This window comes from Pecten maximus, chromosome 8, assembly GCF_902652985.1.
Source record: "Pecten maximus chromosome 8, xPecMax1.1, whole genome shotgun sequence".
In the NCBI taxonomy this organism is placed as follows: Eukaryota; Metazoa; Mollusca; class Bivalvia; order Pectinida; family Pectinidae; genus Pecten; species Pecten maximus.
Window position 1 is genome coordinate 30,264,287 of NC_047022.1, and position 13,929 is coordinate 30,278,215.

At 36.6% G+C, this 13,929-nt stretch overlaps 1 protein-coding gene across 1 annotated transcript; it reads right to left on the reverse strand.

Moving 5' to 3' along the window:
- Positions 1–491: 491 nt before the first annotated feature.
- On the reverse strand, positions 492–12,593 carry LOC117333162 (INO80 complex subunit B-like). Its single transcript, XM_033892319.1, has 9 exons — positions 12,463–12,593; positions 11,316–11,484; positions 9,707–9,789; positions 8,616–8,839; positions 7,144–7,195; positions 3,642–3,742; positions 2,932–2,979; positions 2,607–2,722; positions 492–1,108 (listed from the first exon to the last, which is right to left on the reverse strand). The coding sequence occupies exons 1-9, from the start codon at positions 12,506–12,508 to the stop codon at positions 955–957; spliced, it is 993 nt and encodes a 330-aa protein (XP_033748210.1). The 5' UTR covers positions 12,509–12,593; the 3' UTR covers positions 492–954.
- Between the last annotated feature and the right edge of the window lie 1,336 nt (positions 12,594–13,929).

Genomic DNA, 13,929 nt, shown 5'->3' on the forward strand with positions numbered 1-13,929 from the left:
CCCCCCTTTTTTTCCCCCCCCCCCAAAAAAAAAAATTTTAAAATTTTTAAATTTTTTTTAAAAAAAACCCTTTTTTTAAAATGTTTTTTTCCCCCTTTTTTCCCCAAAAAAAAAAACCCCCCCCCCAAAAAAAAAAATTTTTTTTTTTTTTTCCCCCCGGGGCCCCGGAACCGAACTCCACGGGATTTATCTTAGAAATAAGCGACAGTGGATTCCCCCAAGAGTTCCAATAAATAAGTCGGCGAGGATAGCTCAAGATGGATGCATTTTGCACAGCACCTAATGATTTATTGATAAGCTAGACCTACTTTTTAAAGTAGAAGGTCAGAACCTAAAAAAAAAAAGGTAATATATATTATATATACTTTTCTGCAAATGCGCCCAGAAGGGATGTTAGTACCATGTTACACACTCTTTTCTAAGAGTCTATTCCCAAAACGGAAGAAGAACTTCAGTATTGTTCACTTATAGATTACAACAACTACTGGGTATATATGTGTTGGAGATGATTTATTTTAGAATATCAGCTAACATCTGTAAAAAAGAAAATCTCCATCAGCTCCATAACTGGTACTGTTATAATAATGTTAATAATTGCTGTCCACGCTTCATCATGATCAAAAGACACTTTTCCAGCAACACAGTAATACAGAACCGCCTACCACAGAGCATTAACAGGTGGTGCTTTTCGTCACATTTCCTCAGCTGTAGGCTCTGACACTCAGATGACTGTCATTTTCTTCAAGCCACATTCTCCCCAAGAGTGGCCAGCCCAAAGCTCACACTAATAGAATGATAGTGTTTGCTCGTATTACACCGCCTCTCTTGAGAATTTAATACTCCAGGGAGCTTTTTCTGGAACATCCTCTAAGTTGAAGGTCGTGACACTAGTGACACCCTGCTACCCTCAGAGAGAAGCTTGGACAATATATTCAAGTTGAGTGTAATGTTCACTCAGCTAGCGGCCCTGACACTGGGGAGATTGTGTAGTAGACTGTTTTTCTTGTAACAGGCGAGACTACACAGTGGAACACCAGTCCGAGAACAGGAATACTTCTTTATGTTCTTACACCCTGATATGCTGCAGGGCTCCTTTCCCTTCGGAGGTCTGAAATAAAAAAAAAATGAAAATAAACATTTTATCGAACAAATCTAAACAAAACTCTCTATTCAAAATTACAGAGAAACATAACTGATGGAGGACAAATGTTTAACTGGAGCCATAGTCCTTGGTCAATAACACAAGTTTTTGTTTTTAGTGTCCTCACAACAGCCAGGGTCATATGAGGACGGGTGTCATGGAGACACCAACGGCCTGGGTCATATGAGGACGGGTGTCATGGAGACACCAACGGCCTGGGTCATATGAGGACGGGTGTCAAAGAGACACCAACAGCCAGGGTCATATGAGGACGGGTGTCATGGAGACACCAACGGCCTGGGTCATATGAGGACGGGTGTCAAAGAGACAACAGCCAGGGTCATATGAGGGCGGGTGTCATGGAGAGACCAACGGCCTGGGTCATATGAGGACGGGTGTCATGGAGACACCAAGAGCCTGGGTCATATGAGGACGGGTGTCATGGAGAGACCAACGGCCTGGGTCATATGAGGATGGCTATCAAAGAGACACCAACAGTCAGAGTCATATGAGGGCGGGTGTCATGGACAACAGCCTGGGTCATATAAGGACAGTGCCAAGGAGACACCAATAACCAGGGTCATATAAGGACAGTGCCAAGGAGACACCAATAACCAGGGTCATATGAGGACGGATGTCATGGAGACACCAACAGCCAGGGTCATATAGACACCAACAGCCAGGGTCATATGAGGACGGGTGTCATATAGACACCAACAGCCAGGGTCATATGAGGACGGGTGTCAAGGAGCCACCAACAACCAGGGTCATATAAGAACAGTGCCAAGGAGACACCAATAACCAGGGTCATATGAGGACGGGTGTCATGGAGACACCAACAGCCAGGGTCATATGAGGACGGGTGTCATGGAGACACCAACAGCCAGGGTCATATGAGGACTGGTGTCATGGAGACACCAACAGCCATGGTCATATGAGGACGGGTGTCAAGGAGCCACCAACAACCAGGGTCATATAAGGACAGTGCCAAGGAGTCAACAATAACCAGGGTCATATGAGGACGGGTGTCATGGAGACACCAACAGCCAGGGTCATATGAGGACGGGTGTCAAGGAGCCACCAACAACCAGGGTCATATGAGGACGGGTGTCATGGAGACACCAACAGCCAGGGTCATATGAGGACGGGTGTCATGGAGACACCAACAACCAGGGTCATATAAGGACAGTGCTAAGGAGACACCTATAGAAGAAAACACAACACAGAAAGAAAGAGTAGTGAGGAAAGAAAAGAAAGATTTAATATCCAAAATGTTACAATTGGTCTCTTCAATATTCCCTAAATTCTTCATGGGTTAGGGTTAGGGTCTACAGTTACACACAGAATGTTTTAGATATCAGCTGTTTTACATTATGAATTTTAGGAGTATTGGTTCAGATTTTCATCAAGGCACAATAAACAACTGGGTTTGCTAATACTTCATGTACATGTATACTGGTAATACCTTGCAGCTTGAGCTGTGAATGGGAGCTGAAATCCGATCGGTACTGAGACTGCTACACCTGACTGGTTGTTCGTATACCGGAACCTCGGAATGTTGGCCTTCTTTGATCCTTTACCCTGTAAACAATGACCCATTATGCTGTGAACATTCAATAATTTTACATGAAATATGTTGATAAATATAGACACAACTTCTTGAACTGCATTGCAGGTCTAACAAACAGCACATACAAGTATATATAGCCATTTTAATATTGTTTATATGTTGAAGTTTACCAGGTAGCCTACAGGTAAATACCTAAAGAACTAATTTGTGCAACACTTACCTTTTTCTTGGAGTCTTGTTTTTTCAGTAATCTGTCCAGAGTGAGTTTCTGAAAAAATAAAGTTCCAATTTCTTTCACACAATATTGTCATTGTTAAATATCATTCTTGTAGTCCAGTTGTTACCAATGAAATAAGCAATGGTTCCATTCAGCTTTGAAACAAAAAAATCCATATTTCAAAATAAACGGAAAATGTTCAATGTTCACTGCATTTATGCTTGTTTAACATTGAGATTTCCTGCCTTCCATTATTACCAAAGTTCCATATTACATGTATTTAAAATAATATTTTTCACGATCACATTTATAAGAATTAAGTTGTTGTGTCTAAAATCTCCTTTGAATCATTCTTGAAAGCAAATAAAAAAAAACTTGTTTCAACAATAAGTTACCTTTAATGTCAATTTTAAAGTCACAGTAACTAACTTCTGGTACCTGATCATGTGACAATGTCTTTCTAAGATATACACACCCAAATGTTTAAGTGTCGATGTAAAATTGTACACCAGAAATACCTCAAAAACTGTTTTTGGCTTACTGATGACTAAAGGGTAAAATTGCTCCCACACAAATCTCGAGGATTGTTCACAAAACCAGTGGACAACAGATATGCTCTAGAAGTGAATCTATGGATGAATATCATAAATACTACATGCAGATATACAGCCATTCTAAAACAGGTGTATTACAGTATCATTATAGTGTCATACCTTATCTTTTTCACGTTTCTCATGGGCCTGTTGACGTCGTTTCTTTGCTCTTTGTTGTCGCTTCAGTTGCTGTTCCTCAGTAAGCTCCACTTGTTTGTATCCTGGTAATTAAAACACTGAATTGTACTTCATACTACACCACAGTTGACTGTTAAACATTTACTATTAGTCAATGTTTAAATAAGAGAAAAGTAACTTGATGTTTACCTGTGGTAAATAAGAGAAGAAACTCTTGATGTTTTACTTGAGGAAAATAAGGGAAGTAACTGTTGATGTTTTACTTAGAGTTACTAAGGGAAGTAACTGTTGATGTTTTACCCGAGGTAAACATGAGGTAAATAAGAGAATTAAATGTTGATGTTTTACCTGAGGTTACTAAGGGAAGTAACTGTTGATGTTTTACCTGTGGTAAGTAAGGGAAGTAACTGTTGATGTTTTACCTGTGGCCTCAGACCACAATTAATTTCCCTCTTTGTTCTACCAAAGAAAAATCGAAATTAAAATATTTCAGAAGTTTGCAAAAAATCTGGCTTTCACATCACGTGTAGAACTATTCAAGCTGAACATACAGTGAGCTGGAAAGTACCTCATGACCGGCATTTAACAAAGTTATTTTTATTTAAGTGTAACCACCCTACTATATTGTAGGAAAATCCGGAAAATCACAAAATATTACTACTCAAGCCTTATAACTCCCCGTGTCCTGCCTCACAAACAAACATGGAAATGGTGTCAAAATAAAATTCTGCCACTAGATTACATATTGCACTATAAATCTATGCTAAAATTATGTCCATATCTGTAGCAGCTAAGTCAGGAAAAAATATTTAGCAACAGTCCTGAAATTTCAATATGTACTACATTCGTGTACAACGACCCGGAAGTATTATTGTGGTCTGAGGCCTGTATATATGTCAAATGTTGAAAAATAAAATTTTCATTACGTACACAGTATTGTATGTTATTGATTAAGTTTAAAATCAAATTTGAAGTTATTCTGTTCAAAAATAAAAATTCTATGGTCATTTTACTACCCCTACCCCTGGCCAGGGGCCAATTTTCACTAACTGAGCAGGGTCACCATGCAAACATTCCTGTTTTGCACACAATGTTGATGGAATAGTTGCAATGAATTTATGACAATAACACACATTCAGCAGACTAACTTGTGTCATATTTTTACTATGCTCTTGAAAAAAATAAAGATGTTATAACATGTTAATTAAGAAAAACTTGAAAATTCAAGATTTAAAAAAGATTTTTGTATATATTAGTGAATAACTTTTTTATTAGATGTCTCAGCCTGTCTAACTTTTTGCATTCTGAAAGACCAGTTTTTAAAGATAATATTTACATAGACACACTTGGGGGTCACTTAGTAGTAATCAGGTAATTAGTGGTCAAGTGGTCAAGGGTCCCCTGGGGGTACACTGTTCTGGAAGTCTACCTCAGAGTATTAAAGAGAGCATAACTTGTACTGGCACCAAGTAACGTGACTGAATTTTCATGTTAAGTAATTCTGGGAAGTTACACAACATCTCACCGTTTAAATTTTTGGCATAAATTCAAGTTTTCAATGATTTTTTTGAAAATTAAAATGGGATTTTACAATTTTTTAAGGAAAAATTTCATTTAAATGCTTAAAAAGTGAAGTTAAATTCATTTTTCTAAAATCATTACTTCAATTATATAAAGTGATACTAAAGCTGTACTCAAATATGCAAAGACAATTAATATATTTGCACAAGTATGGAAATTACAGTGAGTTTAATGTGCATAGGTATGCCTCATACTTGACTAATTTTCAGACCCAAATCTGGAGTGGCGTGACGGACAAACTTTGAACCTATTTAAACTCATAAATACTTTAAAACAAAGGTCACAATTGAACAAATTCCCTTTGTGACAGAGAAAATGTTTAATTAGCAATTAAAGTTTCACAAGTCTGATGTAAAATTTCATTGTATATCTACATTATGTGTCCTTCTGAGAGACCATGTCCTTGGACAGGGCAAAATCCTATCATCTGTTTTTGCATGAATACCAAATTTTCAATGATCTGTGTTTAAAATGCCAAAAAACATATTTAAACCATTCGCTTACATAGAACGAAGGAAATAATAAAGGAAAAACCTGTTCTGAGAAAAATGTGTTGAAATATTGTGAATTAGAATGTATACACTATATCACATTGAGTGAAATTCAAATATTTGGGAGGGGGGAACAATATTGTGTTGTTTTCTTTCAAATTTTGAATTAAAATTAATTTAAACCACTACAGTACATCACAAGATACATACATTACACTTTATGCCCAGCTTATAACAACAGCACCTGCTTTGTTGCATGTAGAAAAGATTTTTGACAGAAAATGTGAAATTTTAGAAGATTTTGTGATTAATTCAAATAATAATCATGATTTTTTAATCACAATTTTACAAAATAATCTACATTTGCTATGTGGCCAGTCATTTAACATGTCAGCACACTATGTACTATTGGAAAATATAGCCCCTGACTTTGTACAGTACATGTAAATAGTGAAATGAGCAAAACTGCGGTTAACAGTATTACGGTTTTTACCCTAAAAGTTATACCAAAATATAGCGCAAAACCGTTTATCTTCATAAACAGTGCTAGTACACATCTGAAACTTTAAAGTCACCTCAAAGCGTATACTAGAAATGTGTAGCAAACACAAATACCAACATGTTTTCTCGACAAACATGTCCAGTGTGATCAGAGACAAGGATCCGCAATAGAAACGATCATCGAAACGAGGTGTATTGGGGGTGTAGTTACTAAAATGAAGCTGTCATTAATTAAAAACTCACAGAAAGTACGTGAAATGTCATCTGCATATAGGTAAAATACACACAACTGCACAGGAAATGTTAAAAGTTCGCGATGTTTCTAATTTAAGGTCCACGCGCGAATGTTTACATCGGAAAGGTGCGTTCTATGCAGGCCTCAGACCACAATTAATTTCCCTCTTTGTTCTACCAAAGAAAAATCGAAATTAAAATATTTCAGAAGTTTGCAAAAAATCTGGCTTTCACATCACGTGTAGAACTATTCAAGCTGAACATACAGTGAGCTGGAAAGTACCTCATGACCGGCATTTAACAAAGTTATTTTTATTTAAGTGTAACCACCCTACTATATTGTAGGAAAATCCGGAAAATCACAAAATATTACTACTCAAGCCTTATAACTCCCCGTGTCCTGCCTCACAAACAAACATGGAAATGGTGTCAAAATAAAATTCTGCCACTAGATTACATATTGCACTATAAATCTATGCTAAAATTATGTCCATATCTGTAGCAGCTAAGTCAGGAAAAAATATTTAGCAACAGTCCTGAAATTTCAATATGTACTACATTCGTGTACAACGACCCGGAAGTATTATTGTGGTCTGAGGCCTGTATGGCAAGTAAGGGAAGTAACTTGATTTTTACCTAAGGTAAGGAAGGGGAGTAACTGTTGGATGGATATTTACCTGATGGAAGTTCCAAAAGAGCTTCTTCTTTGTTGCCATGTATAAGAGCCCTCTGAAATGTACAATGCACATCATCTATAGCAATTTGAGATTCTCTTCTTTAATGATGTTTCGAGAAACTTGACTTGTAGCCATAATATCAGTGAAAACATATATGTTTGGGTCAAAATATAAAACCAAGCCATGGCTCAGCATATTTTTTCTCATGCCACATGTGTATATACAGTGGAACTTCTATAAACTGAACATGCATGGGACATGGATATTTGTTCAGTTTACAGAGTGTTTGGTTGGGAGAAGTTGATCGAAAAATGACCGGTCGAATTCCGGATATAATTGGTCGGGACAATATTTTGTTAGAATGTACCCGATTACAAACCGGCACTACAAACCTAGACAATTTGGTTTGTCTGAATAATATGAATATTATGAAAGTTAATCAATGTATATATTGCAGATTATATAAGACAGACAAATAACGATAACTGTAGTTTTAAACATTATTTTTCGATGCACAACTGCACTTTACGATTTACCTATAGCTACATTTTGCCCCGCCCCTCAGACCCCTAGGGGGGTCAGCCCCACCATTTGTACAATTTTGAGTCCCCAACCCATAGTGATGCTTCTGACCAAATTTGGTCAAATTCTGATCTGCGGTTATGAAGAAGAAGTCAATTGTTGACGGACGGACAACAGACGGACGGACAGACGCTACGGTATGGCATAAGCTCACCTTGGTCCTTCATTGCAAGGACAAGTTTTTTAATACTATAATAAAGTACTAATTTCGTACAATGACAATTCGTTCGGTATTCAGAGGTGTTTGGTTTTTAGAAGGTTCGGTTTTCGGAAGTTGCACTGTATTGTATTATTGAAAGTGGTGCTCAGTTTTAATGAATAATAAGGAAGTGACTTATGAAAGGTGAATTTATTATTCTAGTGATGTGAAAAAACAATTACTATTCAAACATGTTAATTTTGTCAGCGATAACTTTCAGGAATAAGAAAACCCCAATCTTGTTTCACTAAGAATTAATGGAATCTCCTGTCTCTAAAAGGTAGGTAACAGCTTAGAATGGAATCAGCCTATCAAATTTCAAAATTGAAACTTCCAACAAGAATTAAATAAGGAAGGTAGAGCCAACGTCAGTTCAGGTAGGTGGGTCCTTCAGCGGGGTGCTTCACTTGAACTTGGATACACAAGGTATGCAGGGCGATTAACAGAGTATATAAATATAAAGAGGGGGGAGGTTTACCGCAACAAGGACAAGTGTCACCAGGTAAGTGGCCATGGGTTACTTATAATTTATTTGTCGACTAGTTTTGCCTCTATATGCAAGGCTTCATCAGGACCTCTTACCTGGTGACACTTGTCCTTGTTGCGGTTAACCTCCCCCCTCTTTATATTCCAACAAGAATGATACAAACTTTTCGTGGAATAAAATGCTCCATCTAAAATTCATTATTACCTGTCTGGCTGTCAATAACTTGGGGTCTTTACTTTTCTTCAACATTCCTGAGTCGTCCAATTCACCTTTCTCTAAGGCGTCCAGCCATTCCTTCTCCTCGTCCGACGTATCCTCCTTCTTCTCTCCTAATGCTGGTGATGGGACTGCTGGTGTTTGGGTAGAGGGGAGGTCAGGGATTGTAGAGGATGTAATCGTGGCAGTAATGGTAGAGGATGGAGGAGAGCCTGGAATATAACACATCTACATTACATTCCTACCATGATAACTAGTCCTACTAATATAATGACACATTGAGTCACTTGAAAACAGAACTAGTTATTCTCCTGAATCTTGATTTAGTAAATTTGTGAAAGGAAAACAGACTTATTTTAAGATGCAGTTACAGATAAATTAAAAGTAATTTCATACCCCATCAAGACCATATTGTACTCTATATGCATCCAGTAAATCCAGAACTAACACAACATGTATCATTGGTAATCTTACTACAAAAAAGAACCACCTGAGTCCTCAAATATCAATGGAGAATGTCAAATACATGTTTAAAGTACTGTAACATACACCATGCCTATAATGTCTGTTTTAGTAAACCTCTGCTAATTATACATATATATCATGCATATATTACAATTAAATCTGTCTTGTCCAAATTCAAGATATCTGGTCACATTGTTTATATTTTTATGCCAATATTTCTCTATTTCAGACAGAGATAGAGGACATATAATGATGGAATTTATTAATTAATTTTCAACTTTGATAAGCCACAATTCTTTAGTTGAAAGGCATATATTACATGGCCATGATTGTAAAATTCTGTTTACCACACACCAATTCACTCGTATTTATGAGAATATAAGTAAAAACTTTTAAACCCGTCTCCAGATTAGACAGGCAAATTGAGACTCAGATGTTATAATTTTTATGCAGTGACAATTGTGCAACATAAATTCTATTATGACCTCATAAAGTATTTAGGACATCAACAAAAATGTCTGACAATATTTATGACCTGGCCATATGACATGGTCAGTTATATGTGATAGCATAATTAGGTCCCTTGCTAAGTTTACTACTGCGTCACTACTGACCCCAGGTGTCATTGAGGACATCTATAATCTGGTCCTGCGAATCCTCAGAGCTGTCTTTCTCCTTCTGGTCTACAGGGGTAATACTGAAACAAAGTATAGAGAAATTGTAAGGGAGGTAATTCTGATCTATCACGCAAAACACTAAAACAAAGTACAGTCCAACCCAGTTATGACGAATTTCTGGGGACCCCTCAAATGTTTTCGTACTATACGGGTATCCTATTATGTGGGGTCGTATTTCCAATGTGCCACACCATGTATGCTGGCACAGCACATGGACAATTTATACATGTTTGTATACACACGTTTCATGTTACACTTTTCTCACTAAAAATGAACAAAACCTCATGTTAATTTAATTATTTTATATCAAAAATAAAACATTTAAAACACTGTACATTGTAAGTGTGTGGTGTGCAGTCTTTGGTTATTTACAGTTGGCCTACCAATACACAATAGGCCTACAACGGCTTCATAATGTCATATCACAGTCGCGCTAATCACGTTTTGCAGCTGCGAAAAAATCACTGACCTTACTTACAAATATATCCAGGTCTAAAAGATTTTTGAAAACAAAATCTTGAATGTCATTTTGATTTTGAACGAACGATTTCAACTGGTCAGGGCATTCATGGGCCTCGCAATCTGTAACACATGTTTCCGGGTCAGTACCATCATCGCGATCATCGCTCTCGTGGAGCTCTGTTCCTTTCCCAGAATTTACTTTCGTTTTTTGGTCCGAGTCTCCATACTCTATTAAATTGGCATACGTGTTGTCTGTGTACATCCCAACAACAACGTGAAACAAAATGATGCAGTGTTTGGTTTACATTGTTTAATTGAACACTACTCATTTACCTGTATACCTGCCTACAACTGTACAATACACTTTCTATAGAGCGTGATGCCGCGATGGTTGGTCTGAGACAAAGGTCATGGCAACTTACCTGTTTCACACTTGGCTGATGACTCTGACTTTGACACTTCGTATTAAGTGGGTTTAAAACAACACAAACAGTGTTCAAGGGACCCTGGCATGTCTGTGTATTACCCAGGTTTTCGTCGTAACCGATTTGTATTAATTAAGTAGGTAAACAATATAAGCATATATATTGCACACATGTACAGTTTGCAGGGGATTTGATTTTCATTCGCATAAAGTGAGTTTTTGTATTATCAGAATTTGTATTAAGTGGGTTGGACTGTATAGAGAAATTGTAAGGGAAGTAATTCTGATTTATCAGGCGAAACATGAAAACAAAGTATAGAGAAATTGTAAGGAAGGTAATTCTGATCCATCAGGTGAAGTATACTGAAACAATGCTGGGAGATGTAAAGGACCTCGATACAAGGTACGAATTCTCCGGTCTCTGGTTGTAAATATATTTGAATGTTCCTTGTGTCAACAGAAAACCCTTTGTTTCAAACAATATTAATTAATACATGATGTATTGTAATTGTAATCAGCCCTTGTTTTTGTGTGTTCTAGATCTCATACAAATAAACATGATATTAATCTGGTCAGTTAAGATTATAAGGCAAAGTTAAATATCTGAAAGACATATACATGTAACTCCACAATTTGAGCACATTGCTCTGTTTGTCTTACTTCTTTGTTCCCAATGTCTCCCCTCCAATCTTGAGCTTCAACTTAATAGCAGGTTTTGCCAATCCTCCGGGAGCTCCAAGAGAAAAAGGATCAAGGTCATGATCTTTCCTCTTTTTATGCTTCTTTTTGTGTTTCTTATGCTTTTTATGGGAACTGCTTGGGGAATCCACTGAAAAATAACAACATTATGCATGTTCTAAATGTATAACATACAACAAGGAAGCTTCTGTATAATTGTATCAAGGAGTTCCAACAGAGCTGATACATTCCCATTTTACATGTACGGCAGTGCAGATATACATGTATAAGCCTTTACCATATATATTTATATGTAGTGATCATGATACAGGTAGCGTCTACAGACTACAATAGAGCTTGGGAACAATTTGCATATTGTCTCTTTATCTATATCACTTAGTACCAGGTCCCAACTCCCAATGCACAATCTCAAGCTCTGGCATAAAAAAAAACCAAATTGATAATATATATTAATATGTATGCATGCATATTGTTGTCGGCCAGTGCACGTGTCACGTGGTTAAATAGATGAACATGGACCAAAGGTCCCCTTGATATCATGATCAGGGTTAACATTCATTCGGAAAGAGTTCAGCATCATACTCATGTAAGAAACTTAATTGGAAAACAATTTTAATGTTTTCCAATTAAGTTTCTTACATGAGTATGATGCTGAAAAAAATTGCTATGAGCAAGAGTTTTATATATCATACCTATGTTCTAACTGGTGTTTCACTTAAAGTACCATTGAGCTAACGAAGCTCGATTTTTAATATATATATATATATAATCATTGTTTGTGTTTGCATATATCAATGCGACTGTACATGTACAATGCATAGGCCTAGGGCAGATAAAGGGGAATCTTGAGCTCACGTTTGGCAAGTAGTAAATCTCCAACCATGCTCGCTAGTTTAGTCATTACCGTAAACACGTTTTCATTTGATTCCTTCTTCTTGTCGTCATTAAACAAGCCAACAGGCGGTACAAATTAACACGGCAAAATTGCTAAACCATGAACACCCCCCCCCCCCCCCCCCCCCCCCTTTCCCGACATAAAAAAAGCAATCCGTATGCGAATTCAGTAAGGATATGATCCAGCTCTCGTGTAATTAACGAGTGAATTTACCTGAAAGTAGTTCCTCTTCAGTTCCAGAACCTTTTCGTTTTCCCATGATGTTAAAAGCAGGAAAACGTGTCTCACCTCCAAAATGTAAACAACCACATTTCTAGAATATCATGGTACTGCTCTAAAGGTAATCAACCGCCCTTAACTGAACCGAATGTCGGACGTTTCGCACCACGACGTTTCGCACCCTATGAAAAGACGTTTCGCACCCCAATTTTTTCACTTGTTTTAAACCTTAATAATAGTTAATGTTGTTTTATTTTGATACTATAGTCGTTAATACTGTTATCATTTTTTGTGGGATTTTCTTTTTACGGGAAATTGGGCGAGTCTGATAACTGATATGCACACTCCATTTTCTCGTAGATTTGTTTTTACTAATTTTTTTATTTAGTCCCTTTTCACGAAATCTCGAAAATGCACAACTCAAATCTATAGCACTAATATTTCAAAAAGCCAATCGTACGTATTACGTAGTCATCAATAATAGTAATTGATGATTATTCACTCGGGCAAACCAATTTTTATCACATCATAAAATATTGTCACAGAAACCTCTCAAAAGAATATTTCTAGCTTTAAAATGACGAACAGTTCTTGATTTCCCGATTTAGAATTAAACAAGAAATATCTTTAAAAAAGATAAACGGCAAATTTTTAATGCTGGTGGTTATAATAAAAACAATTGCTGGTGAAATAAATGAACGAACTTCAGCACAGAAAACAAAATTATATCAGTATGAATCATTTTTGGTGATAATAAGACTGCATTTGAATCAGGAATATAATTTTATTAATGTGTCATTTGAAAAGATACATCCACTTATTCAGCTTGCATTCAATCTTAACTTTGTTTCGTTTTAACTGTATATCTGCATTTTGCATTGACCGTTACATTGACCAATCACATACTTCATCTTGACCAGTAACGCCACCTGTCGCGTCATATCCAGGCCAAAAGAACCACACTAAACTAAGTTTCCCTTCAGAGGAACGATCGATTTATTTCAAGATACTGTACATGCATGTTAGAACACTAAAAAGAAATGACTTTCAAAAATAGTAAATTAAGATACACGTATATCTAGTTTAACAAGATTTTATTCAATATTCCTTCAAGTATGCATACATTTTTTTTCTATAATTTGGGATCGGAAAACACGCTTAAAGCTTTTAATCATTCTTTTCCATGTGTATTTAACAACAAATGAAATATAAACGGAATATCCCAGGATACAACATGAAAGTATTAAAACATAGCGTCTGTCATGTCACTGTTAAAGCAAACCTACAAAACAGCATTAAAGAAAAAAGAGACACTACAAAATCAAAATAATATGTATATGTGTAAGGTACGTGTATATCACTGGAAGAAATAGTGTATCACAAATGGCAATTAATATGGGAGAACACTTAAAATGTCCAGAATATAAGTTTATCTATGCTTTTCTATATGCGCAAGCATTA

Coding starts and splice junctions, on each gene's coding strand:
- LOC117333162 (XM_033892319.1), bottom strand. CDS start 12,508: ATGGGAAAACGAAAAGGTTCTGGAACTGAAGAGGAACTACTTTCAG. Junction 8,840..9,706: donor TGTCCTCAATGACACCTGGG/GTCAGTAGTGAC, acceptor GTTATATTCCAG/GCTCTCCTCCATCCTCTACC. Junction 1,109..2,606: donor TTCACAGCTCAAGCTGCAAG/GTATTACCAGTA, acceptor TTTTTATTTCAG/ACCTCCGAAGGGAAAGGAGC.